The sequence below is a fragment of the Hypomesus transpacificus genome, chromosome 17 (genome assembly GCF_021917145.1).
Source record: "Hypomesus transpacificus isolate Combined female chromosome 17, fHypTra1, whole genome shotgun sequence".
In the NCBI taxonomy this organism is placed as follows: Eukaryota; Metazoa; Chordata; class Actinopteri; order Osmeriformes; family Osmeridae; genus Hypomesus; species Hypomesus transpacificus.
The window spans coordinates 10021578-10047535 of NC_061076.1; the positions used below are offsets into that span (position 1 = coordinate 10021578).

Here is a 25958-nt window from a genome sequence, read left to right on the forward strand (position 1 = left end):
GTCTCATAAGTGAATATGCTGAAGTGTTCTAACTAGAGACTGTCTGGGATTCTCAAATTCTAACTAGAGACAACAGAGACAGTCTACCATCATCTATTTCAGTTTGGGGGTCGAGCTAGGGCCTGTTTATTTTGACTGTATTATACAGTACAATATACAAATACCCAACCTAATCCAAGGATTTTCTAAAAGATTCTCTCTCTTTTTTAAAGAAGATATATGAGCATGTCAGTGGTCAGCTGATTGTGGATGTTTGTTTCTGTTGTTATGTGATGCCAGGTGATTTGGGGCCTGTTGGTTGTCAGGCAAACATGCATGCATGATACAGTACAATGGATACCTCTGCAGATCATCCAACAAATCATAGGTCTTTCCGTCACGCACACGTGCCATCCAGAACCAAATCATCCTTATGAAGGCGTACTTTTGATATAGTCTCTTATTTAATAAACTGGTACGAGACTGAGATGGTGTGGGACAGTTGGGAGGGGGGGTGGAGGGTTAGGGGGGAGTGTTGAGGGGTGTAGGGTGGGGGAGTGATAGGTGAAGGATAAGGGGTAGAGCAATGGGGGAGTGAGGGGTGGAGGGTAAGGGGTGGAGTGTTGAGGGGCGGAGAATGGGGGGTGGAGGGTGAAGGGCATCAATCAAAAGACAGAGGAAGGCCTTGTTTCAATCAAGCTTTTGTTCTTTGACCCAACTGCTACTCGTTTTGTTGAAATAATTTCAACTCCATCGTTGAGGTTTCTGCACTTGGTCCCAGCTCAGCAGGTTTTTTGAGGACTGGGTTTGCGCATGGGTCAGTGAGTTTTAGGTTACATAAGAACAAAAACCTACAGATAAGTAGATTCAGATCCTGGATGAAATGATAATCATTAATAATAATAATAATAACTCTCTCCTCTCTCCCCTTCTTTCCACAGTGGGTGAGGCCAGGAACCTAATCCCCATGGATCCCAACGGTCTGTCGGACCCCTACGTGAAGCTCAAACTGATCCCTGACCCCAAGAACGAGACCAAGCAGAAGACCAGGACAATTCGCTCCTCACTAAACCCCACCTGGAATGAGTCCTTCACTTTGTGAGTTCAGCATGTGTGGGTGTGCATGCGTGTGTGCAGGTGTGTGTGTTCTTACTCCTTGTCCTTTGTGTTTCCAGTAAGCTGAAGGGAAATGAAAACAACCAGTGAGTTTATAGAACACAATACAGTATGTGTGTGTGTGTGTGTGCATGTGTGTGAGCATGAGTCTTCAGTACGATATGCACGTTTGTGTGTGTTCTCTCACCCTGTGCCTTTCCCACTCCCCCCAGTAAGCTGAAGATGATGGATAAGGACCGCAGATTGTCTGTGGAGGTGTGGGACTGGGACCGCACCACTAGGAACGACTTCATGGGTTCCATGTCCTTTGGCGTATCCGAGCTCATCAAGTCCCCTGCCTGTGGATGGTCAGTGCCCCTCAATCCAACCATCAGATGTCCAGTTGATCTAACCCTAACCCTTTTTAATAGAATGATCGCAACTCAGCCAATCTCAACACACACACAGCCAGTTTCATGTCAGCACACACTTCCCTTGGCATGGATGTCTACAACAGGCTGGCTGAGTTTATGCTGTTCTTCCTGGTCTGTCTCTCACTGATAAACCCTAGCCAAGCACTTGTTTTGACAGAAACCAGAGGGCATAGGGCATCCCAGCTGCCAGCTATGAAGAGACATGCTCTGTCAGACACCAGTGTTTGGAACTCCATCCATCCAGTATTCTCAGCAACGGATACACACTGCACTCATAACTGGGGAAATGTCTTTCTGAGGACAAATGGCCCCAAACAAAAACGGGTTAATAGTAGCGACTGTGTTTATTGGTACTTTGATTCATAGACAAAAGGTGTGTTATATGGATGGCTAGATAAGGTTGGATGAGTGGATTGATTATACCATTGACAGACACACTGCCTCCTTGTCCCCCTGCCTCCCTGTGCCCTCCCTCTGCCACCCTACACCTCCCTGCAACCCCCTACACTTTTCTGCACCCCCATGTCCCCTCCAACACCTCCCTGTCCCCCTCTGTACTCCCCTACACTTTCCTGTCCCTTCCTGCACCTCACTCCGCCCCTGTCCCCCCCTACACCTCCTTGTGCCCCCCTGTCCCCCCCTGCACCCACAGGTATAAGATGCTTAACCAGGAAGAGGGAGAGTACTACAATGTCCCCATCCCTGAAAAGGATGATGTCAACCTGGAACTCAGGCAAAAGTTTGAGGTGAGCTGACCAAGCTTGGGGTCTTTGTAGTCCATAAAGTCTAACTTTTGAGGCTAAAAGAAGTAACGCGATGGCCTACTGTATGTATGAAAATATCTAGTTCTAAAGCACAAACACACATCCAACCATGGAATCATCCTCTAATGGCTATCACCCTCTCAGCATCAGGAGCCAGTGCTGTCACATCGCCATGGTTACCGCAAATACAATTTTGAGTCTTGGCCCCTCTCCTTTACTTGTTAGTTTTAGTGTGTGCCTTCAACTCCCAATATCAACCCCCATCTCTTTATTTCTCTCTCACTATCTGTATTCACCCCTAGTCTGTCTCTCACAATCACTCTTCAGTTTCAGCACCCTGTATCAAACCCTATTTCTCTCTTTTCCCCTCTCTCTCTCTCTGGTTCTCTCTCACATTCTAACTAGTTGGGGTGGGAATCACAGAGTAACTCACGATACAATATCGATACGTTGCCCTCTGTAATGATGCATCACAATACAGCGATCCTGCAATACTCAATACATTGCAAGAAAATCATCTCCGATAGACTACACATCACTATACTGAAAGGATACAATTTTCAAACCGGCAACCTTCTGATTAATAGCCCTACAGCTGGAGTGTGCGAAACTCAGGGCCTCATGTACGTACATTCGCAAATGTAGCGTTATTAGGGCCATGGCCAACCCACAGATTGCACACGCTGTGATACTTCAGTTTACGTCGTATTTACGAAACCTGCAGGTCATCGGGTAAACAGCGCCTTTCTCCGCCCACTATACCGAACATTGCAAGCATTTAAACGCGCAATTGAATGCGCCTTTTCCTCCTTTTCTCTTTCTATCATGGATCAGCCAACAAAGTCAAAACAGCAATGACTTTGAAATGATCCTGATGCCAATATTTGTAATGTAGCAAGGAGTTTACTGCTGGAATGGAATGTGAACGAGTCGGAGATTCGATGTAATCTTTGATTTCTTCCAGTAACTGTATTATGGCATGATTGATTAATCTGTAACGCGTACTGATTTCCTGTTCTCAACTCAAAAAGTGAGATCCTTGTGGCAAAAATCCTTTGGCCTATGTCTTCGTCTTGCTCGTGTTACGGCTGCCATTTCACCAGGAGGCATATGCGCATCCTGGTTTACGGCTGCTTTTAAAAGGTGGATAATTTTCACGGCAAAATGGAAACACGCTTTCACGGGCGGTTTCTGTACATACCGTGGAATACATAACTACGCACACTTTACGCATCTCCTCCCATCTCTTTATGTGAACTCCCACCTTCCCCTTGACCCTCCCGTGAATGCATATGCATGACTTGGAAAAGCGCAATTTGCCATTTTCAGTTCCCGCGACAGGCATTCTGCGCTTTACCCTCAGTGCAGCATGTTTGTACATACCTCGCCATGCTTTTACGTGCAAATTGCAAAACAAATACGCCTGAAGTGGGCGTAAAAGCGTTAGTATATGAGGCCCTCAGAGTGTAAGTTTTACCGCAATCAATTGACTGCTGCTTAACATGTATATTGGGTTGATCTGGTCCAAGCTCATTTATCCTTTTTTTCTCTTCATCACCCTAGGGCTGCCAAGAAGCAACCTGGTGCAGCAGTAAACTGGTGCTAAAACTCAATGTTCTCCAACTATTGAAAAGGAAAAAAGGAATGTAATTGGAAAAAAATACATATACACCTCTTTTTACCCAATCACTAATACAAACCAGCTAATTATATGTAAGTTTCCTGTGTGAGTGCGCAAGTGTATGTGTTGCTTTCTTTCCCTCACTCAGTTACGAACAAACGTAACCATATTACACATTATTTATTATTGCAGAATATGTACAAATAAACCACTAGATCTTTCACAATTTTCACAACAATTTGCAGTACTCCTTTTAATCATTACCTAAACTTATTTCCTTGTTTTTTCTGGTTTGCTTGTTTGTTCTGGTTTTGTCCCTCCTCTGCCTCATCACTACAGCTACCATTCAAATGATCACTGCTGCTGCTGCCTTCTTCACACTGTCCCTCTGTAGGCCTATACATTACATTGCATTACATTTTACATTTAGCAGGCGCTCTAATCCAGAGCGACCCAAAGTAAGTTCAGGGACATTCCCCCCGAGGCAAGTAGGGTGAACGTCATTTTTGTCGGGGCAGGGAATCGATGCGGCAATCTTCTGATTACTAGCCAGACTCCCTCACCGCTCAGCCATCTGACTCCCGTGATTTCCTGTTCTCAACTCAAAAAGTGTGATCCTTGTGGCACAACAAATCATCTTCCTTGTCTTCCTTACTGGTTCCCTCCTCTGAATCTGATGAACCATCAGGTGGAAAAACTACAGACTTCACTTCTCTCTTTCTTGAAATGTAGAAACTGATGAAAGAAGTGACTTTTGGGCCCCACTAGTCAAAGTTATTACTGAGGTCATTATTTCACAACAGTAGTCATGTAGACACTGTTGTAATGTTACTCCCCTGATCAATACCTTTCCATTTATGTATTTGGTTTAGTCTTATGTCATCCCTGTGCCCAAAAAGCCAAGGCCAACAGGACTTCATGACTACACACCCATTGCCCTGACCTCTGTGGTAATGAAGTATTTTCAGCACCTGGTAATGGCACATCTCAAAGCTATCACAGACCCTCTCCTGGACCCCCTACAGTTTGCCTACAAAGCCAACAGGTCTGTAGATAACACAGTCAACATGGCCCTCCAACCCCCAGCACCTGGGGGGTATTCCAAGTAGCGGGTTTAATGAAAACTTTGAGTTGTTTAACCCTGAAAAGAGGCATACTCCGAGTTCCACGTTCCATAAAGAGAGGTAACAAAACCTTTTGGTAAGTTTCCATGGTAACTTACTCCTTGAAACTAACCTGCTCGCTAGCAGGTTTTCCATGCCAAACTCTGCGTTTCTACCGATCCCCTCCCACTGTCTTAGCCTGATAGCGTTGGCAGACACGGCATATCATTTCCTGGTTCAGCCGAGCGATCTCAAACAAAATTTAATTCGCTTAGTTATACGCCTGGAGATGATTTTAGGACTGCGGTTTGATGTACTTTAATTCCCTGATGAAAACATAAGTTAACGTTACCATTTCCTGTCCTATAAAACACGCCCAAAGTCTACGTGATTTCCCCAGCGCCCCGTTACTTCAAAATGCCTGAAAATTGGTATACATGCCTTATTTCTCATGGGGAACAAAAAAGCCTCAGGGACCCATAAGGTCCGCCATGATAGATTTTGCTGTACTGTCCAAATTTGGTACAACCTTCAAAACCCTTCTACTCATACTCATAAACCATAGACCTAAATTCTTTTTCGGCGGCCATTGTTGTTTTCAACTGGAATCGCCTGGTAGCCGTGTTGGAGAGCAGCCACGTTCGGTAAGTCCTATTTTTTACACATTTTAAGCTAGAATCAATGATTGGGTTCGTGAAAGTACACTACTCTTGAATTATAGTGAAGGTTTGAGCACTTTGAGACCTTTAGATTGTGAGTTTGAAGTGACGTTGTTTTGGTCGTGTCATGTTCATAAGTTCAACATTTTACAGTTCGGTCAACACCAAAAATGTCGAGGAGGGCAGACTTCAGGAGATGTGGGAATTGTGCTTTTAGCCAGATGCTCCGATTATTTTTGTGATTTGTGGAAAGTGAGACTGCGTCCCGGGGTTACATTGTTTTGACAGATGTGTATATTGACCAGTTTAGAGCTAAATACTCTTGCCAGAGCCTGGAATCGAGCCAAATGTTTTGAGTGACTTTGCATGGCCGGGTCTCCATCAGTTCAACACATTTGGATTCAAGCTCAAGCAATGCCACTGCATTTCACAGTCAAAACTGTAGTTTATGTCAAGTGTAGATGTAAAAAGCTTCATTTTTCACAACTGACATGGATCCTTTCTTCACTTTTACAGGTCTGGAGGGTCATGCAGAGGCCTGCTCAACAGAGTTCAACAGAGGATGCTGAGAGAAAAACTGATCCCTTGCTGGACTACCCTCCTCTAGCTGGACAGAATCTGAATCAGGACAGCTTCTCTTCAGCCCTGACCTCAGGACAGCTTCATCCAGCTGGCCTGCCCTGACTGCCTGCCTACATCAGTACATCTCACACATTTGCCTTTGTTTCCATGGGATTCATGGAATTGCTAGTTTCTGCTCCACCATTGTGTAATACAAATATAATTTAGGACAGCAATTCCATTTTTGTGTTATCCTTTCGCATTACACACATTTAGTCAATGTACTTAAACTCAACCGATTGTTGTCATTTTACCATACTGTTCATATTGAACAGACATCAGTGTTTGGGAAGATTACTGTATATTTCCACTTTTGATCTGTATTTCCATCGTAAATTTGGTCTTAAATTTCAATTGGTAGGGGTATTAAAAGGTCTTAAAAAGTCTTAAATTTAACTTGTTTACACCTGTAGAAACCCTGTGAAGCCCCCACCCCCCACTGCAGAGACAGTTGGTGACAGAGAGGCGCAGACATTAAGTTAAACATAGTTATATCTTAAGAGTAGATTAAAAAATAGAGACCAAATGTGTAAATGGTTCTCCGTTGCATGTCAGTTTAGGCAAAGGTTGTCTTTTCACCTCTAGGTTTAAAAATAATTCAGATTTGATTGGAACTCTCTCTTTTATAAATGTATAGTTGGATTTGACATTTAACAGCCATTGAATTCATTAAGCAAGTTGTTTAACTCAAACACCCATAACACAGTAGGCTACATATGGTATATAAAGCTGCAGTCAGATTTGGCGAGATTGTTAGCTTGGATGTTATCTTGACATATACATGGGGTCTTGATGATGATGCGCACTGAGCTTCAAGGCAGAAAGACCCGTTACATTTCAGGAGACGCCGAGACCTTAGCGCGTCAGTAGCATCTCGTCATATCACACAGTCGTAGCACAGCTAGATCATCAGCGTCAGCGCTCTTGGGTACCCAGCATGCAGTGCGACATGTCAAAAAACGCCAAGACTTGTGGAAAATAGTTTGGTTACAACAGCTATGCAAGGGATTTCAGTTGTTGCATTCGTTCAGTTAGATGTTTGTAATATTGTTGTTTGTTAGTTAAAATAATCTTGTTGGTCACCCTGAGAGTGCATGTTGTGTGGTTTAATCGGAAGTGAGAGTCTGCCTCATACATTTATGTTGGCAAGGAGATGATCATGGACTCTGACATAGACCTTTGACCAATGAGGCTATTCTTCATTGTAAGATGACTGTGGTCCTGGGAAGCGGTCCAAGCCATCTTTGAGAAAATCTAGAAACAGCATTGCGAGCAATGTGTTTTGATTGTGGGAGGCAATTTTTGGTCGACGTCAAATTAATGCGTCCGCTACAGCATTTCTGCTTTGGCTTGACTTGTGCTGGGAGGGAGGTAAACGGCATGGATTGGGGGATAGTGTGCGGGCAGGTGTATTTTTATATAGGGTGAAATGGAATGAGAAATGTAATACAAAATGTCTGAAAGGGGTGTATTTATGTTAATGTCCACATTGCCTCAATATCTTTTTGTCAATAAATCAAATATCATTTTGACTGATGGTTTTCAAACCTTATTGGGTTCAAGATGACATCACTCTGAAGTACCATCAACAATTTCACGTTAGCATGTCTAAATATGATTGAATTTGAGTAGTTTAAACTTTGGCTGAATCTAACAACTTTTACCACAGAAAAAAAAGCATACTTTTTTAAACAGTAACTGAACATGACAATATTCAACACTGAGAATAGCTCAATGGACTGGGACAGTGACCTGCAAAGTATAAAGTTGCAGGGCCGCAGTCTTTTAGCTTGCCTTAAATTTGAATATCTGTTTAGTTAAACAGGATGACATCATTATGAAATACCATGCGCAATTTCATGCATTTCCACTTTGAAATGTCAACTGCTTCTTAACCTTTGTCCCAAAGCTGACCAAAGCTAAATCTCTGCCCTTTCTACTCATACATTCTCAACAGTTGGTGTGTAGCAGAGAGGATAGAGAGTCTGCCTAGTAACCTTATGCTCATGAGTTCAAATTCCCATTCAGCCTATTGTAGTTGGCCCAACATTAAGTAGTTTTGCTCTCTTGTTGTCCAACTCTTGACCTTCTACAATGTACATTTTTATAATATTTTGCCATTTTGCGGAGGAACCCGCATCGCTGCTTGCAGTTATATTTGAAATTATATTTGGTCTTCTTTATTGCCTACAAATAGAAATACAACAATGAGTAGCCTTTTTTCTATCGGCTATTGTTCCTACAATTTACATGATTCATATGATTCCTACAATTTACATGATGTAGGCTACCGTCCTGTAACTGTTATTTCAGCAAATCTATTTCAACATTGTTGGGGGTCAATATATTGGCCAAACAACCTAAACTAATTCCCCTATGGTTTGAAGGAAGATGGGAAACTGAACAGTGTATTAACATTAACCAAATAATGCTAATACCAATGGAATTACAGTTATTTGACTCTTTGGGTTAAATCAAAGCAAGAATGGTCAAATTAAGGTTAAATAATATAATCATTTTATCATATTGCTAAATGAATGCATATGCCTACTCTACCATGATTATTGTAAACCAGAGTTAGGAAGAAGGAGTAGGCCTAGGCCAAGCCAGAGCTGAGGAGCAGGTCTCAGGAGATCAAGAATCCACAGAACAATGCTTCACTATTCCATTTATACCCAGGAACAACTACAATCACACCAGAATCTTGACCCTTACTTATCAACATGTCTAGCAATACTACAGTAAGTTACAAAGATGTGAGAGCCATCAAGTTGAGACTCCATCCAGTAACTCCATATTTTGCCATATGAGAGGTGGGGGCAGGTGGATAGCCTTACAAGATCAGCCTTTATTCTTCTGCCCTATGTACAACATCTCTTGGTCAAAATAGAAATTCAGCAAATTCAACAATTAATATTAATGTAGGTTATTGTTCCTACAATTAACATCACATGTGACCATGCATCCTCCCGTAACTGGTGTTCCAGTAAATCTTTTTGGAGATTAGCCTTTATTCTCTTACCTTAAGTAGGCCTACACCATCTCTTGATCAGTTTTTGGCACTTTCTTCACAAGGTGCAATTTGCACCTCGTGAAGCTCATTTACTTGTAACTGGGTATACATGAGATTACATTAGCTACATTTCACAGTTCCACATGCAAAATTCACTTGCCATTAAATGAACATCTCACTGTATAAGAAGGTTGCTGGATCGATTCCCCGCCATGCAAAATGAAGTTGTGTCCTTGGGCAAGGAACTTCACCCTACTTGCCTCGGGGGGAATGTCCCTGTACTTACTGTAAGTCGCTCTGGAAAAGAGCGTCTGCTAAATGACGATGTAAATATGTACAGTGCCCTCCAAAAGTATTGGAACAGTGAGGCCAATTCCTTTATTTTTGCTGTAGACTGAAAACATTTGGGCTTGACATCAAACGATGAATGTGAAACCAGAGATCAACGTTTCAGCTTTTATTTCCAGGTATTTACATCAGGATCTGATGCACAAATTAGAAAATATCACCTTTTTGTTCGAACCCACCCATTTGTCACGTGAGCAAAAGTATTGGAACATGTGACTGACAGGTGTGTTTTGTTGCCCAGGTGTGTCCTATTACATACATTATTCAATCAATAAATACCACTGAATGTCTACACTCAGGTTCAGATTGGGTAAGATAGGTTTTGTCTATGCAGACTGTATTCAGAGGTGAAAACAACATGAAAACCAGAGCGCTGTCTTTGGGTGAAAAACAAGCAATTGTGAGTCTTAGAGAAGATGGAAAATCAATCAGAGCCATTGCAGAAACATTGGCCATAGCCAGTACAACCATTTGGAATGTCCTGAAGAAGAAGAAAACTACTGGTGTACTAAGTAACAGACGTCGAACAGGTAGACCAAGGAAAACATCAGCAGTTGATGACAGAAACATTGTGAGAGCTGTAAAGAAAGACCCTAAAACAACTGTTAGTGAGATCAGCAACAACCTCCAGATGGCAGGAGTGAAGGTATCACTATCTACTGTTCGCAGAAGACTTCATGAACAAAAGTACAAGGGCTACACCAGAAGATGCAAACCACTCATTAGCAAGAAGAATAGGAAGGCCAGGCTGGAATTTGCCAAAAAGTACAGAGATGAACCTCAAAAATTCTGGGACAAAGTTTTATGGACTGATGAGACAAAGATTAACTTTTACCAAAGTGATGGAAAGGCTAAAGTTTGGAGAAAGAAAGTAACTGCTCATGATCCCAAACACACAAGCTCATCTGTGAAACACGGTGGAGGTAATGTCATGGCTTGGGCTTGCATGGCTTCTTCTGGGACGGGCTCATTAATCTTCATTGAGGATGTAACACATGATGGCAGCAGCAAAATGAACTCGGAAGTCTACAGAAACATTTTGTCTGCCAATTTAAGGAAAGATGCAACCAAACTGATTGGCAGAGCCTTCATCATGCAGCAAGATAACGACCCAAAACACACTGCCAAAACAACAAAGGAGTTCATCAGGGGCAAGAAATGGAAGGTATTAGACTGGCCAAGTCAATCTCCAGACTTAAACCCTATAGAGCATGCATTTTACCTGCTTAACCCTTGCGTTATCTTCGGGTCATTGTGACCCTTCAGTCATTGTGACCCCCCCACGTGTTGCGACAACTTGACCTCGCACAAAAATGAAGTGAAGCATTTTCTTTTAACTGTCGGGCTGTCTCACTCCCCCCACAGCGTGAAGGGTTAAAAGAAAATGCTTTTTAGTTGTTTTTGTATTGGGTAAAGTTGTCGCAGCAAAACGATGGGTCGTTGTGAACCTTTGGGTCATTGTGACCCGAAGGCAGCACAAGGGCTAAGAGGAGACTGAAGGGAGGAACCCCACAAAACAAACAACAACTGAAAGAGGCTGCAGTGAAAGCCTGGGAAAGCATCAAAAAGGAAGAATGCAAAAGTTTGGTGACGTCAATGGGTCACAGACTTGCTGCAGTTATTGAAAGCAAAGGATTTGCAACTAAATATTAAGTCTTATTCACTTAAATATGTTTTAAGTATATCTGTTCCAATACTTTTGATCACATGACAAATGGGTGGATTCAAACAAAATGTGATATTTTCTTAGTTGTGCATCAGATCCTGATGTAAATACCTGGAAATAAAAGCTGAAACGTTGATCTCTGGTCTCACGTTCATTATTTGATGTCAAGCCCAAATGTTTTCAGTCTACAGCAAAAATAAAGGAATTCGCCTCACTGTTCCAATACTTTTGGAGGGCACTGTATACAGCATTCATGCTCTGTTCAACAGGATCAGAATGTGCAAATAGTTTTTTTAATATTAATTATTCTCACAATGTCAGTGTAACTGACAATTCAAGCTTGTAAATAAAAGTAGATGTTGAGAGAACTACCAGTAGCTACATATAATTCTCTGCATCCATTTCTACGGCAGCAGTCAATGTCTCTTCGTCATCTTAATCATCATCATCATCATCTTTTGATGAAAAACATTCTGTTGGTGGAAACCGCTACTACAAATTGAGATAGGCACCAATTGATATTTACTTAGTATCATGTCGAATATGATTAAAACTAAGGTGACGTCGAGGCTACAATCACAAGCGTATAGCTTAAGCAAAATATGCGTTACCGGTTCGTAGTATGTTTTTACATTTTATTAAACATTGAACACTTTTTCTCCTGTAATATAAAAAAACAGTGGGGTTAAATGTTCAATTTATGGACTGGCTATTCCCTTCAAATGTATGCATTGACTCGGCAGCAATTGTCTCCCACGCCACTTGTATACGCTGCTACGTGTTGCTTTTTTCCTGGAATATGTGCTCGACCATAAACACGAAATAAAACTTGTATCTGAAGTTTGGTGGAGTATACAACGTTTTTTTTCGCCGTGTGCCATGGTGGATCCTAGAATCGGAGCTCCATTGATGTTGGCTTTTAATAGTTCTCATGCCCGCGCTTAAATCTGAGTTGACGTACTCCGAGCTGAGTTAACAAATTCATATCAGCTTTTCTGGAACCAAATTTTCAGAGTTTCCCATGTTAGAGTAACTCAACTCAGAGTTCAGGGTTAATCTCAGGGTTTGTTAAACCCGCTACCTGGAATACCCCCATGGACTCTCCAGTATCCTACGCCAGGATCCTTTTTGTGGACTTCAGCTCTTCAGCTATTTACAAAACCTCTGAATCCTCTTGCAAAATGAAACTTTCGCCGCAAAACAGTTTTACCTGTGCTCAAAATCAAACTTTCGCCTCAAAACAGATTTACCCTTGCTTAAAATCAAACACTGCTCTCAAATCAAAAACAAAGTGATCAAAATGATATACACTATCAAGCAGTCAGTAAACAATACACCAAAAAAATTAAAACACATTGTTCAAAACATATAGTTCTCAAGGAGAAGTACATTTTTATGTAATCTCAAAACTAATTTCATATTTATCCGTCATTGTCTTTTGATGAACGAAAACATGTTCTATCATAGTAGCGCAACATTTATCAGAAATTACTACTCTGCTTTGCTCTTTGCAATTTTGTTTGTTCTTTCTCCTCCTTGTACCCATATTCGGTACTGTACCCTGCATCTCACTACTCACAACTCACTCTTGTTCTTTGTTGAGCCTGTAACCAATCAAAATCTATTGAGCAGTCAGTACTGTTACTGTTTACAAATGGAAAGAACAATGTTCAGGGCCATACAATTTGTTTATTGTACAGTAAACAGCCTGCAATGCACTGTACTACAGAATAGAATACTAAAAGGGACAAAAATCTAAGGAGTAAACATGTGATCAATGTGCTTTTTCTTGTCTTTGGGCTGGGTCTGGCCAGAGCACTTTGTCGACATCACAAGCAATATTTTCCCACCTTCAACAACCTGTTTGATCTCTGAACTGGCTTATATTGGTTGTGTCACATCATTTGAAATAATTGAAATACATTTTGAGTGGTTGTGTTTTGTCAATGACATGTTTTCTCTATTTGTATGTGATTGTTGCCATTTGTGTTTACCAGTATGATTGAAATGTGCATTAGAGTGCAGAATGTGTTTAGAGTTTTGCTGAAAAGTCTAAGTGAGATCTGCAAATTGTGTTTTACTATGTGAACTGGTTAAAGGGGCGATTGACAGTTTTTGGGGGGTATTTCACACTGTTCCTTAAGGTCTCCGAAAAGGGTATGTAACATTGGTTGGGTTGAAAATGGCCCGGGTGCTGTTCTATGCCCCCTGATAGATCCTCTGAAATGTTAATAAACTAGGCTAAATTATCACACTTTCTACCTGTGCTCGTGTTAGCAAGCTAAACTAGTTTACATGCCAACAGTCTAGGTGTTACTAGTAACAGTTACTAGCAATGCTAACATATCCTGTATCTAGCACCTGCCTTTCTCCAGTTCTTTCAAACAGATTATCTAGACAGGCGTTAGCAATAAGCCAGACTGCTGTTCGTTTTCTGGCTATTTTTTCGGAAGCTTCCCTTCTAATGCCGACTACAGCTAGTCTAGCTAGAGTCATTTGATGTGTGTGGAAACGTATCTAGCATTCTACCTGGTATGCTATTTACAGGACACGTTAGCACTGCTAATAACTGTTAGCACAACATTATACCAGGGGCGTTGGCAGAAATTGTCATTTGGGCGGGCCAGTGCAAAAGTGAGTGGGCCTATAATTTTTCCTCGAAAAAAAAGACTTGAATAATAATTAGCTCTACGTTGTGGCAAAACATTTTGTTGGACGCCCTGTTTCTATTTATTTGTTGTCGCTCGCGTTGAAAGCTCCGTAGTCTAGCACGTGGTTAGTTTACAGAAGTGAATTTGACGGATACAGTGTGGACAGAGAGCGTCCGATGCTACGCGACAGTCGTACGCTCGCATCCACTTACAACACGGTGTTAAAGAGTAGAAAAAATAATAGAACAACTGCAAAAACAGTGACACCTTTGCTTTGCAATATTCAGCAAAGGCAACAACAAAACACTATCTAAACATCATGTTCAACCAACAGAGCTCAATAAAGGCTGGACAAACCAGCATAGTGGAACGAATACTCAGTGGAGACTGGGGTATACCCAGATGATACAAGCACAGAGCGCACAAAATTACAAGTACAAAACGGAGCTGGCAGAAGGCAAAAAATGAATCTAAGCAGAGTTCGGTACACACTGAGGGACGGACTGGGAGTAAAAATAGGCCCTGGACTTTGATCCAGACCGGCCCACAAGAACCCGTCCCGTATACCCTACCACAGCGAACGCCCTGCTAATGCATGCAAATTCTATGCCTGATGTGATGCTAGTTAGGGACTTCCACGGTTAATGCTCGCGCGTGATTTGAGCGAAAAATAGTTTTTGGAGCTGTTTGTAAAACAAACGAACATAGCCGTTTTTTCCATTTATAAAACATTGTCTAGTGAAGGTAATTTCGTATAAGTTTCTTAGTCTGGTTTTTCATCTTTATGTTGTCTCTACTAGCTAGCTTTCGATCTGTCAGTGTCACTGTTGTGTATAAGCGGCACTAAGGGCTGCACAGCTGTGTCGCTCAATCTTCTGCCGAAATTTCTTTTAGTAGGAAAACAAAATTATTAGGCAAGCGGCCCCTGGCCAAAAGTGCTTCTTCCGGTGCTCCCAATGGCCAAGCCGCTACTGATGACAGGGAAAAGGTAGCCTACCAGACCACAGGCTAGTAGAGGAATCCAGGACAAAGACGGTCTGGGGCAGGTCACTTGTTTAGCCATTATTGTGGCGATGTTAGTACATTGGCTAAAAAGCAGACTATAGTCTAGCAAAGTTAGCTAGCTGGCTAAGGCTGCCCAGAGTCTTTGCAACCCCTAGCAACCATAGCTACCTCTTATGTTCTACAACTTGCTTCAACAGTTCCATTTTATTCTGAAAAACAAATTAAACACACACCAGTCAACTATAAATCAGGTTTATATTAATATATCTTCTTAAATAAATTTTAATAATACAAACAAACAAAAAAAGCATTTTGATCAAATTTGCCTGGGCGGGCCAGTGAGTAATGTGGGTGGGCCAGTGCCGCCCTGGCCCAATACTGGCTACGCCCCTGCATTATACTGTCCTTATAGCTTGCGGTTGCAATGAGCATACGGTCGGAACAGCACCTTTTTCTAGGTTCAGTTTCCTAGCAAATCCTGCTTGAAATTGTCCAAGGTTGACAAAACTGTCTTGGGTGAAATGTTCAGAGCAAATGAATGATTGAGTGTCGAATTTCGCCGGGATCCTTTCATAGACAACAGCAGCCATGCCTGTAGAATGTTTGGCTCCTTGGGAAGATTATCTACTACTGCCCCTGCGACAAGGGATATTGAATTCATACTCCAGAGCAGGCAGAGCTGGTCCTAGTGGAAGCACACTTCTGTCTCTCGGTACCAACGTTACCGCTGCTGTGGGTGAAGGCGAGCATGGTTTGAATCCAATGCAGCCTGTTCTGCAAACGTACCCCATGTGCATTTTCAGCCAAGGTCCTAGGGCAGGGGTGGCCAACCCTGGTCCTCGAGAGCCTCAGTCCTGCATGTTTTAGATGTTTCCTTGCTCCAGCACACCTGATTCAAATGAACGGTCATTCTCAGGCTTGGATAACGACCATTCATTTGAATCAGGTGTGCTGGAGCAGGGAAACATCTAAAACATGCAGGACTGAGGCTCTCGAGGACCAGGGTTGGCCACCCCTGTCCTAGGGCATCGCTCTCAAACTTGGTTAGAATACGCAGTCAAGCTACATGCATGTTTCTGCTTCCCCTGTCCCCGGTTTATTTTACATAGATATCAAAAAACTATTTTGCGCTCAAATGAATGCCCAAAATTGCGCACGCTCGCACTGTGAAGGATCCTATCCAGCATCAGATCAAACCCAGGATGTCATGGGTTTGGGTTAAGCCCCGAATGTGTATAACGTCTGGCTTCGTGCCTGATTAACACTCGGATCGTTAAGCAGACTCAGAAATAATAAAATAATGGCTGTATAAAAAAATTATACGACCCCCTTCCGTAATCATGATGCCCCCCCAGAAATGTTCACTGCCCCCCCCCCAGTCAAAGCAGGCTGCATCCGGCCCTGTATTTAGCGCCTTCAAATCTTCAGCTATTAAAACCGATCCGCTATCAAAAAAATCTGCAGATTCAGGCCATGGGTGCTATGACTTTTCAGCTTGTACCTCTTATGCTTGAATTAATATGGATCAATATTCATAATATTTTTAACATGGGTTTCCAATGGAGTTTTCTTTTAAATCCTCTCAAACTTCCTAAAACTTCTTCAACTTCCAAATCCTTCTTCTTCCTCAATCTTTCAGCTAAAACCACCATTTAAACTTAAAAATTTTGACAAAACCCTATACTATTTTTAAATAATTCAGCTTTTTGATATCTATTCAAATGTTTTCAATATCACTGATTATGTTTCATGACTTTTTCAAACCATTTCTTAGATTTACATAGGTGTGTACGTGAAAGCCTAGAGTGCAGACTGAAACGCTTAGAGTGGAGGGGAGCTTCGGATGTTGTTGAAAAAATATTTATAGTTTGCCAGCATTGCCACAATTTTCGCTCTGCATGCTTCGTTTTTGGATCAATACAGGGCCGGCCCAAGCCTTTATGGGGCCTTAAGCAGAATTTATTTGGGGGCCCCTTAGCGTCACAATTTTTTTCTTTCTTAATTAAATCGGCCTTAACTTGCTAACGCAAGAGCACCTGCTTCTCTAGTTCTTTCAATAAATGATCTAGACAGGCGTTAGCTTCCCTTCTAATGCAGCCTGACAGCTGGCCTCTAGCTAGCTAGAGTAATTTGCGAAGCAAGGTATGTTGATGTGATATTTGAAACTTATTTAGCCAACAGTGGACCCCTAGTGCAAAAACAGAGAATGTTCATTAATGCAGGGCTCTAGAGTGCGACCACAATTTGTACGGGTGCGACAAAAAAAATCCTAGGTCGCACCGGTGCACCTAACCTCTGCTGCCTCTCCATGAACTAAGCGTTTTTGACGGAACTCACACTCATGGTTGGATCATATCGTGGTCTAAACTAATCAGAGACAGAGATGTGGCAGGTCTTTGCCTCTGATTGGCTGTGGTCCAGATATTCCTGTAGGCCTACACTGCTCCGTGCTGCGTGATTGAAATTACGACCTGAGCACCAGAGAATCAGTTATGGTAGACCTGGGCATTGTATGGCCCTCGGGCCACAACCAGCCCACAGGCTGTCCCAATCCGGCCCGCGCGAGGTAAATCAAAAATTTTAATAAATAAATGTGTTGAGCTGTAGTAAATATGTAGTCCTGAAAGACTAGTGATCAGGCGATTTACAAATGTGCGCTTGTGCAACCTCACAGACAGGAGAATTAGCCCTCGAAAATGAAAAACGAAAGGTTGATACAGAATGTAGAGTTTTTAACAAGACATGGACTTCTAAGTATCTGCCTACTGAGGTGAAAGCTGTTATTAGTTTTGGAAAAAGGGTTACTGTGTTGAAGGATTATAATTTGAATCGGCACTAAGCGACTAAAGAAAAAAACTAACGCGGTTTTAATGGTTTGCTAGTTAAACTGTTGTTCCCTGATCGTCACCTGTCATCTGTCGTTCGCATATCCACGTCAGACATTCAGCCAGATTTCAACGCACTTGTTCAAGCCCACTGGATTCCTCTCACAGAACAAAATTAACTGGATAAAAAGTATTGTTTTTTGTATAAAGTTGATCAATTGTATATCTTTAACATACTGCAAAACAACTTTTCATGGTTTGTGAAGATTAACTAGTTACAAATCATATGAAACACTAATGTCCTGATTATTTTAGTTTTTACTGTTACTTCGATAGTCTTTTCCTAGTTGACCAACATGTAAAATATTTACATACAAATTTACAGAATATCCTTATTCTTCTGATAACCAGTAGCAGCTAATCAAAATATATACTTTACTGCTTTTTACAATGGGGGGAAATGAATAGTGAGCAGAATTAAGTTCAAGTTATTGTTGATGCGGTCCTCCAACACATTTCAAGTTTCTCATGCGGACCTTGTCAAAATTAATTGTCTACCCCTGAGTTACGGAGCTGGGCCATGGAGCTAACCCATGGAGCTTGGTTTTGATGCTAGGGAGAGTGTGGCAAACTGGTTTAGCCAAGGCCAAAGAGCAAGAAAGCCAAATTACAGATGTTGGCCGTCTGAAGGGCATGCGATAAGACTTTGAGCCATGAAATGTTAGGTCAGTAGCACTTTCTATTTTGAAATGTTTTATTTTGCTTGCAATGTTTTAGTTTGGCAGCTCAGTGAAGCACTGATCACAAGATTTTTATTTTTATATACAGTTTAGTTGTGCTTCAAATAAAACCAATATTTACCTACACCTTATTCTTGTTTAAAATAATTTACTTAATATATATTACATTTACATTTAGTCATTTAGCAGACGCTCTTATCCAGAGCGACTTACAGTAAGTACAGGGGCATTCCCCCCCGAGGCAAGTAGGGTGAAGTGCCTTGCCCAAGGACACACACCATTTGGCTTGGCAGGGAATCGATCCGGCAACCTTCTGATTACTAGTCCAACTCCCTCACCACTCAGCCATCTGACTCCATATATGACTCTGACTATATTAATGTATAGCGTGATAAAAAGGTGACCTTGAAATTATAGCAACGCAAGGAAAAACTTGCGTTTTAAACTTGCTTTTAAATTTTGTGCTAGTGCACCTAAATAAAAAGTTAGGCGCACCAGTGCAACCAAGGGAAAAAGTTAATCTGGAGCCCTGCATTAATGACATGCTGCTACTAGGTATTTCAGGACATGCTACTCCTACCGTATTTCTGGGGCGGCGTTTATTAAACAATGTAAATTTTTGGTTTGGCGTTTAATCGAGAGCAGCGTTTGATTGCAGAAAGACTGTACATTAAATAGTAATTTCATGTATATTGGGGGCCCTCTGGCAGCTACGGGGGCCGTAAGCAGCCGCTTAGTTCGCTTATGCCTTGGGCCGGCCCTGGATCAATAGATAGCTAATTTTGTGCTGGTCGTAGACAGTTGTCTGTGGAATCCAAAAGACTTATACATTTGTTCAGAGCCCCACGATTGGATTCCCTGGATCAAGACGAGTTCATAGCACACCATGGCGTCAATTTCCGGTTATATAGATTTTCCGCTATTTCCGGTTTTATCAAAAACCTTTGAAAGCCTACTCCTCCTACAATTTTTTTCCAATCTTCCCCAGAATTGGCACACATCTTTGTCAGAGCAAGCCTCACGCAGGCATTACTTTTATATTGGATTTTCAAAAAAAAACGTTGTCTGGTACAGCCAATCAAAATTGGCAACAAAGCAACCAAACAGGAAATTGGATCAAATCTCGGCAAATCTTTGAGATGTCAACACCAAACTTGGTATGATGACTCCGAACCCTCTTCTGAGGATGTCCACACAATTTGGTGTCATGTGATCACTGGGCGTGGCCGCAGGAAATTGTTTTGGCCAATAACTATTGACTTGTTTGCTTTTATTAAGTGATTCCTTTGTCTCATGATATCATGGGACATCCTGTGTGTGACTCATAATAATTTGTGATAATAGCCGAATTGAATCGGCCACCATTTTGAATTAATAGAAAAATTATTTTTCTCTACTCCTCCTACACATGTCATCCAATCTTCACCAAATTTGGCAGATATTATCTTCAGACCAAGCCTCACAAAACTTATCAAAATAATTGTTATCCTCATAACCGTTTGTCCGGTACAGCCAATCAAATCCAGCAAAAAAGCCGCCAAACAGGATGTGAAATTATATTTCAGCAAATCTTTGAGATATCAACACTAAACTTGGTATATCGATGGAAGACACTACAACATGTTACCATGTGCAAAAGCAACTTCATATCTCCAAAAATGATTGATATAAAGCAAATTGAACTTATCGCTAACGCTAAAATAATGCTTTACACATCAGCCAGTCAAAAACTGATACTCAGATTCAATCACAAGTTCATATGAAGACTATTGAGAATGTTTAGTACACAAATCTGTGAAAAAGTTGACGGTAAGATGAAAGGTCGATTTTTGGTGGATATTTGAAACATGCATGCTTGGCTAATTTCTAGGGAAATTTCCAATGAATGTCTCCCCTTCTCCTCCCCGCGCGTGCTCCAAATTCTCACACACTCAGCCTTCCCTTGACACATGCGCGGGCTTGGCAAGACGCACACAACATTTCAGGAAAGTGTGGGCTGATCAAGCCCCCACTCATTCCTTGAATGTCAGCATAGGCCCTTTGTATACAATGGTAAAAAGTTCTCAAAATCCTGAAACATTGGGCCAAGAGTAACAACCACACTTTAACCAAAGCGATAACCAAAGATTCTGCAGCATTGATTTTTCTATACAGTTACAATTTGTCAAGAATAAACATTTTTCAATGGTTCGCAATGTTTGGAGGAATCCGCCATTACTGCTTGCAGTTATATTTTGTATTATTATTGTTTATTTTCGCGCCCCTAAGGCTTAGTCAATATTTGGACTACATAGACAACGTTGATGTCAAAAGGTTCGTCTTGGTCACGATTGCGTTGGTTCTATTGGGATTTATCTTCCGTTGCACGGTTTAGGTTTTACTTAAGTTTTTGTGGCAAAAGTGAAGCTAACGGTGGCTAACTTGCTAGCCACAGTCACTGATGCTACTGATGTCACTAACGTCACGATATATTGCGTAACTACCTCTAGCACAGCGGTCGGCAACCTGCGCTCTAGTGGCTCCCTGGAGCTTTAAAAAAAATATGAAAATGGAAAAAGATGGTATTAACATATTTTTTGTTTTAACCTCTTAATGAGTGGCGTCACAGATGTGGTCGTTCGAAAGCGAGACCCACAGAGTACCGTCACACGTGTGATTCTAAACATTCCAACCTACTATTTTCCGATAGACAAAAACTATATGACAAACGCATTTCAGCCTGATGTCACAACAACAAATATCTTACTTCCGGGTGGATAACGTTGATCTTGGCTGGCGATAGTAAACTTTGACAAGCCATTGAATCCAACAGGATTTTCATGTCATTTAACCACAAACACGTTTTATAATTATTATGATTATAACACGTTTCATGATTATGATCTTGTGAACTAAAAAACAAGACGTTCCCGATGTCGTTGCTGTTGATATTGTTAGCGAATAACGGTAATATTGTAGCCTAACGGTGTATCAAACTCCTAGTGACTGAGATCGCTAGCTACTGCTGTCTGTAGCTACAATATCCAACTTATTGATTAAAGATTTTCTGGACAGCGTGAGCTTTCTAACTATCTGTCTGGACACAATAATTTCCCTTCGGGGGTTAATGAAGTACCTATCTATCTTATTGACTATGGAAACTTAATCATATGGCTTCAAATTTTACAATGAGGAGGCTAAAGCCTCTGCAACGTTTTCAAAAGTGTCTTCGACCTAAGTATAAATTGGGCTTTAGCTCTACTTGTTAAGCCCAATTTATACTTAGGTCGCAGACACTTTTGAAAAGGTCGCCGACAGAAATGGCGTCACGGTCAACACTTTTAACCGTCGCTTGAAAGTGTTGCCTACCAGGAAAAATTTCTACTGGCGCTGATGTCATCACATAGTGTCGCTCAAGTGTGATTGCTAGATAGACAGCACGCGTCGTTGACTTCATTGTTTTGACATTTTCAGTGAACGCTCAACAGCTGTTTATAATAGAAGGAATAGAGGAGAGATTGGCGGAGCAAGTTAGAACATATCCACTCCTTTATAATGCCTCTTAAAATTAGCTACAGCCATTTTCTCCGTTCGATCACCTAGGCTACAAAGCGTTAACAATGTAACCATGGCTATGAATGTAACGGTAAAATGATTCTGTTTACGTCTCGCGAACCTTGAGCACAGGCGACTATAGACCAATTATCACCCTACGTCACACAACTGTCAAGCAGGCTGAACTGCGCGTGTCGGTTACAAAAGACTTCTCCCCGGTCTATTACACTTGGAGTGTCGATCAGGTCAACATACAGTGCCCTCCAAAAGTATTGGAACAGTGAGGCCAATTCCTTTATTTTTGCTGTAGACTGAAAACATTTGGGCTTGACATCAAACGATGAATGTGAAACCAGAGATCAACGTTTCAGCTTTTATTTCCAGGTATTTACATCAGGATCTGATGCACAAATTAGAAAATATCACCTTTTTGTTCGAACCCACCCATTTGTCACGTGAGCAAAAGTATTGGAACATATGACTGACAGGTGTGTTTTGTTGCCCAGGTGTGTCCTATTACATACATTATTCAATCAATAAATACCACTGAATGTCTACACTCAGGTTCAGATTGGGTAAGATAGGTTTTGTCTATGCAGACTGTATTCAGAGGTGAAAACAACATGAAAACCGGAGCGCTGTCTTTGGGTGAAAAACAAGCAATTGTGAGTCTTAGAGAAGATGGAAAATCAATCAGAGCCATTGCAGAAACATTGGCCATAGCCAGTACAACCATTTGGAATGTCCTGAAGAAGAAGAAAACTACTGGTGTACTAAGTAACAGACGTCGAACAGGTAGACCAAGGAAAACATCAGCAGTTGATGACAGAAACATTGTGAGAGCTGTAAAGAAAGACCCTAAAACAACTGTTAGTGAGATCAGCAACAACCTCCAGATGGCAGGAGTGAAGGTATCACTATCTACTGTTCGCAGAAGACTTCATGAACAAAAGTACAAGGGCTACACCAGAAGATGCAAACCACTCATTAGCAAGAAGAATAGGAAGGCCAGGCTGGAATTTGCCAAAAAGTACAGAGATGAACCTCAAAAATTCTGGGACAAAGTTTTATGGACTGATGAGACAAAGATTAACTTTTACCAAAGTGATGGAAAGGCTAAAGTTTGGAGAAAGAAAGGAACTGCTCATGATCCCAAACACACAAGCTCATCTGTGAAACACGGTGGAGGTAATGTCATGGCTTGGGCTTGCATGGCTTCTTCTAGGACGGGCTCATTAATCTTCATTGAGGATGTAACACATGATGGCAGCAGCAAAATGAACTCGGAAGTCTACAGAAACATTTTGTCTGCCAATTTAAGGAAAGATGCAACCAAACTGATTGGCAGAGCCTTCATCATGCAGCAAGATAACGACCCAAAACACACTGCCAAAACAACAAAGGAGTTCATCAGGGGCAAGAAATGGAAGGTATTAGACTGGCCAAGTCAATCTCCAGACTTAAACCCTATAGAGCATGCATTTTACCTGCTTAAGAGGAAACTGAAGGGAGGAACCCCACAAAACAAACAACAACTGAAAGAGGCTGCAGTGAAAGCCTGGGAAAGCATCAAAAAGGAAGAATGCAAAAGTTTGGTGACGTCAATGGGTCACAGACTTGCTGCAGTTATTGAAAGCAAAGGATTTGCAACTAAATATTAAGTCTTATTCACTTAAATATGTTTTAAGTATATCTGTTCCAATACTTTTGCTCACATGACAAATGGGTGGATTCAAACAAAATGTGATATTTTCTTAGTTGTGCATCAGATCCTGATGTGAATACCTGGAAATAAAAGCTGAAACGTTGATCTCTGGTCTCACGTTCATTATTTGATGTCAAGCCCAAATGTTTTCAGTCTACAGCAAAAATAAAGGAATTCGCCTCACTGTTCCAATACTTTTGGAGGGCACTGTATATGTCTGGCCACTGGATTGCAGGGCTTGATATTAACTTTTTGAGGCTCTTGGCCTTTGGAGAAATACATTTACGTTTCACTTGTCGATGCACAAAAGTCACTTGACCCCGATACCCTTAAATAGCCTGACCAAGTGATCGGGCAAAACAAGCCTGGCTAACGGAGGTCGCTTTCTCATGCAAATCACGAATGAAACGGGCTCGGTTAAAGAAATCCGAGAAGCTGGCTATCTTCATCAGGCTCGTATCTACATTAGGCAGTCCTCCCTGACATTTCTGGTGTACAATGGAGTGAAATACAACATTGTGCACACTGCCAGTGAGCGAGTCTGACTGAGGCTAACGTCAAAACAGTGTAACGGGGACGCAGTCTCACTCAGATCGCCAGTTTAAACAAATCTGAAAAATAATCGGACCAGCTGGCTAAAAGCATAATTCGCATATCTCTTGAAAGCTGCCCTGCTCGACTTTTTAGATGTAAAATTGACTTTAAAACTGTAAAATTATGAACTTTGTGACATTTGAATTTGAATTGATGTTTATTGGCCATGAAAGTTTGCACAGACACGGAATTTACTTTGGCAGGAGAGCCTACCTAGGCAGCCATTAGAGGCGCCCACTAGAAAGATTACAGCAAAGCATAACATGAGGAGAGAGGGGCAGAGAAAAAGGCAACCCCCATACAATGCTCCTAGAGGAGTACAGTGTGGGAACAGGCAAAAACCTCAGCACATAAGCCCACAAACATTTACAACACAACATTACAAAACACTTGCAACAGGAATGGGGGGGGGGGTAGACAAGCAGCATCTGGACCTGCAGCCACAAGGCGCTGGACACAGACCCGCCAGCCACCCAGGGGAAACAAGCAGTCGAAGGCGTTGGATGGGGGTGGGGGGGGATGGTATCTGTAGTCGGTGAAAGTTAATGTGTGAGTAGGTCTGGGTTGGCGCCCTCGACCTAGGCCACAATCAGTCCGAGTCTCCCTATGCAGATTGTGTTGGCAAGGAGACATCCTTGGTCATGACCAGGGTAGAGACCAAGCCACAGATGTTGGTGGGGGAGGGGGAAGGGAAGAGCAAGATAGTCTCGCTTCAGCGCTCTCCAGGGGAGTTGTTTTCCACCAACGGCCTTGGCCAAGGCCTGTGCTGGTTACGGGGCCGAAAGTAGATAAGATTGGTGTAGTTGTTTAGACGAGTAGCCGCAACTCAATTTTCACAACCACCCTTCAGGAAGGTCTCCAGCTCCTCGATCCTCCTTTGCAGAGCCGCAAACTTATCCCTGTTGTAATCCATATTCCGCTGTAAGTTCACAGTGCTCCAGCGGCTCTACCCACCGATTCAATCAGGTCGGGCAGCCTAACGAGGCTTTTGATGGCCACAGCCGTTTCTTTGACTTTTCGATATACAAACCAACCGCCTAATCCAAACAGCGGAAAGCCTGTAATCACAGTTCTGAATATAAAGATGTCTTCAACGTCCTCCACGGAAAGCGCAGTTAGACACACGACACGCCAATTCGCCCACGCGTCCATCGTGTAGCCAGATGCAAACGTCCCGTCAGGACAGTTGGGTTCCCCTGAACCCGAGCTTCTCTTCGAGAAGATGGTGTCAATTGCATTAAGAGACCAGCTAATTAATTCCATGCTTCTAGTTTCGGAGAGTGATGATGAGAGAGTATCTTGAGAAAGACAAGACAAGACAGAGCCAAGCAGGGAAGGTCAGGGAAGGGAGGAGAGAAAAAAGCGACCGCCTTCGTCGAGAGCCAAAGAGGAAGCAGGAAATGGTTGCCTCTCGACTATGCAGTCTGTACCGGGTGACATTCTCACTCAAATTTCAAGACTTTCGGGATCCAAATCAAAATTCTGATGCGACAGATCAATGGGTAATCGTTAACTCTCTTAAAGGCTGTCCTCTTCGACCTTTTTGGTCTTTTTAAATCTAACTACCGGTATTTGTATTATCCGTGTGGTCCTTTTGCCAT

The 25958-nt window shown here is 42.0% G+C and overlaps 1 protein-coding gene across 4 annotated transcripts in view; it reads left to right on the plus strand.

The window, feature by feature from the left end:
* prkcab (protein kinase C, alpha, b) overlaps nt 1-25958 on the plus strand; it is a 407398-nt gene that overhangs the window by 282872 nt on the left and 98568 nt on the right. For 2 of the 4 annotated variants that reach the window (XM_047037656.1, XM_047037659.1), the window contains 4 exons: nt 921-1077; nt 1155-1181; nt 1308-1442; nt 2161-2254. In XM_047037656.1, the coding sequence (XP_046893612.1) occupies nt 921-1077; nt 1155-1181; nt 1308-1442; nt 2161-2254 (413 nt within the window). The remainder of the gene's footprint in view (nt 1-920; nt 1078-1154; nt 1182-1307; nt 1443-2160; nt 2255-25958) is intronic. The other 2 variants (XM_047037657.1, XM_047037660.1) reach the window with 1 other exon arrangement.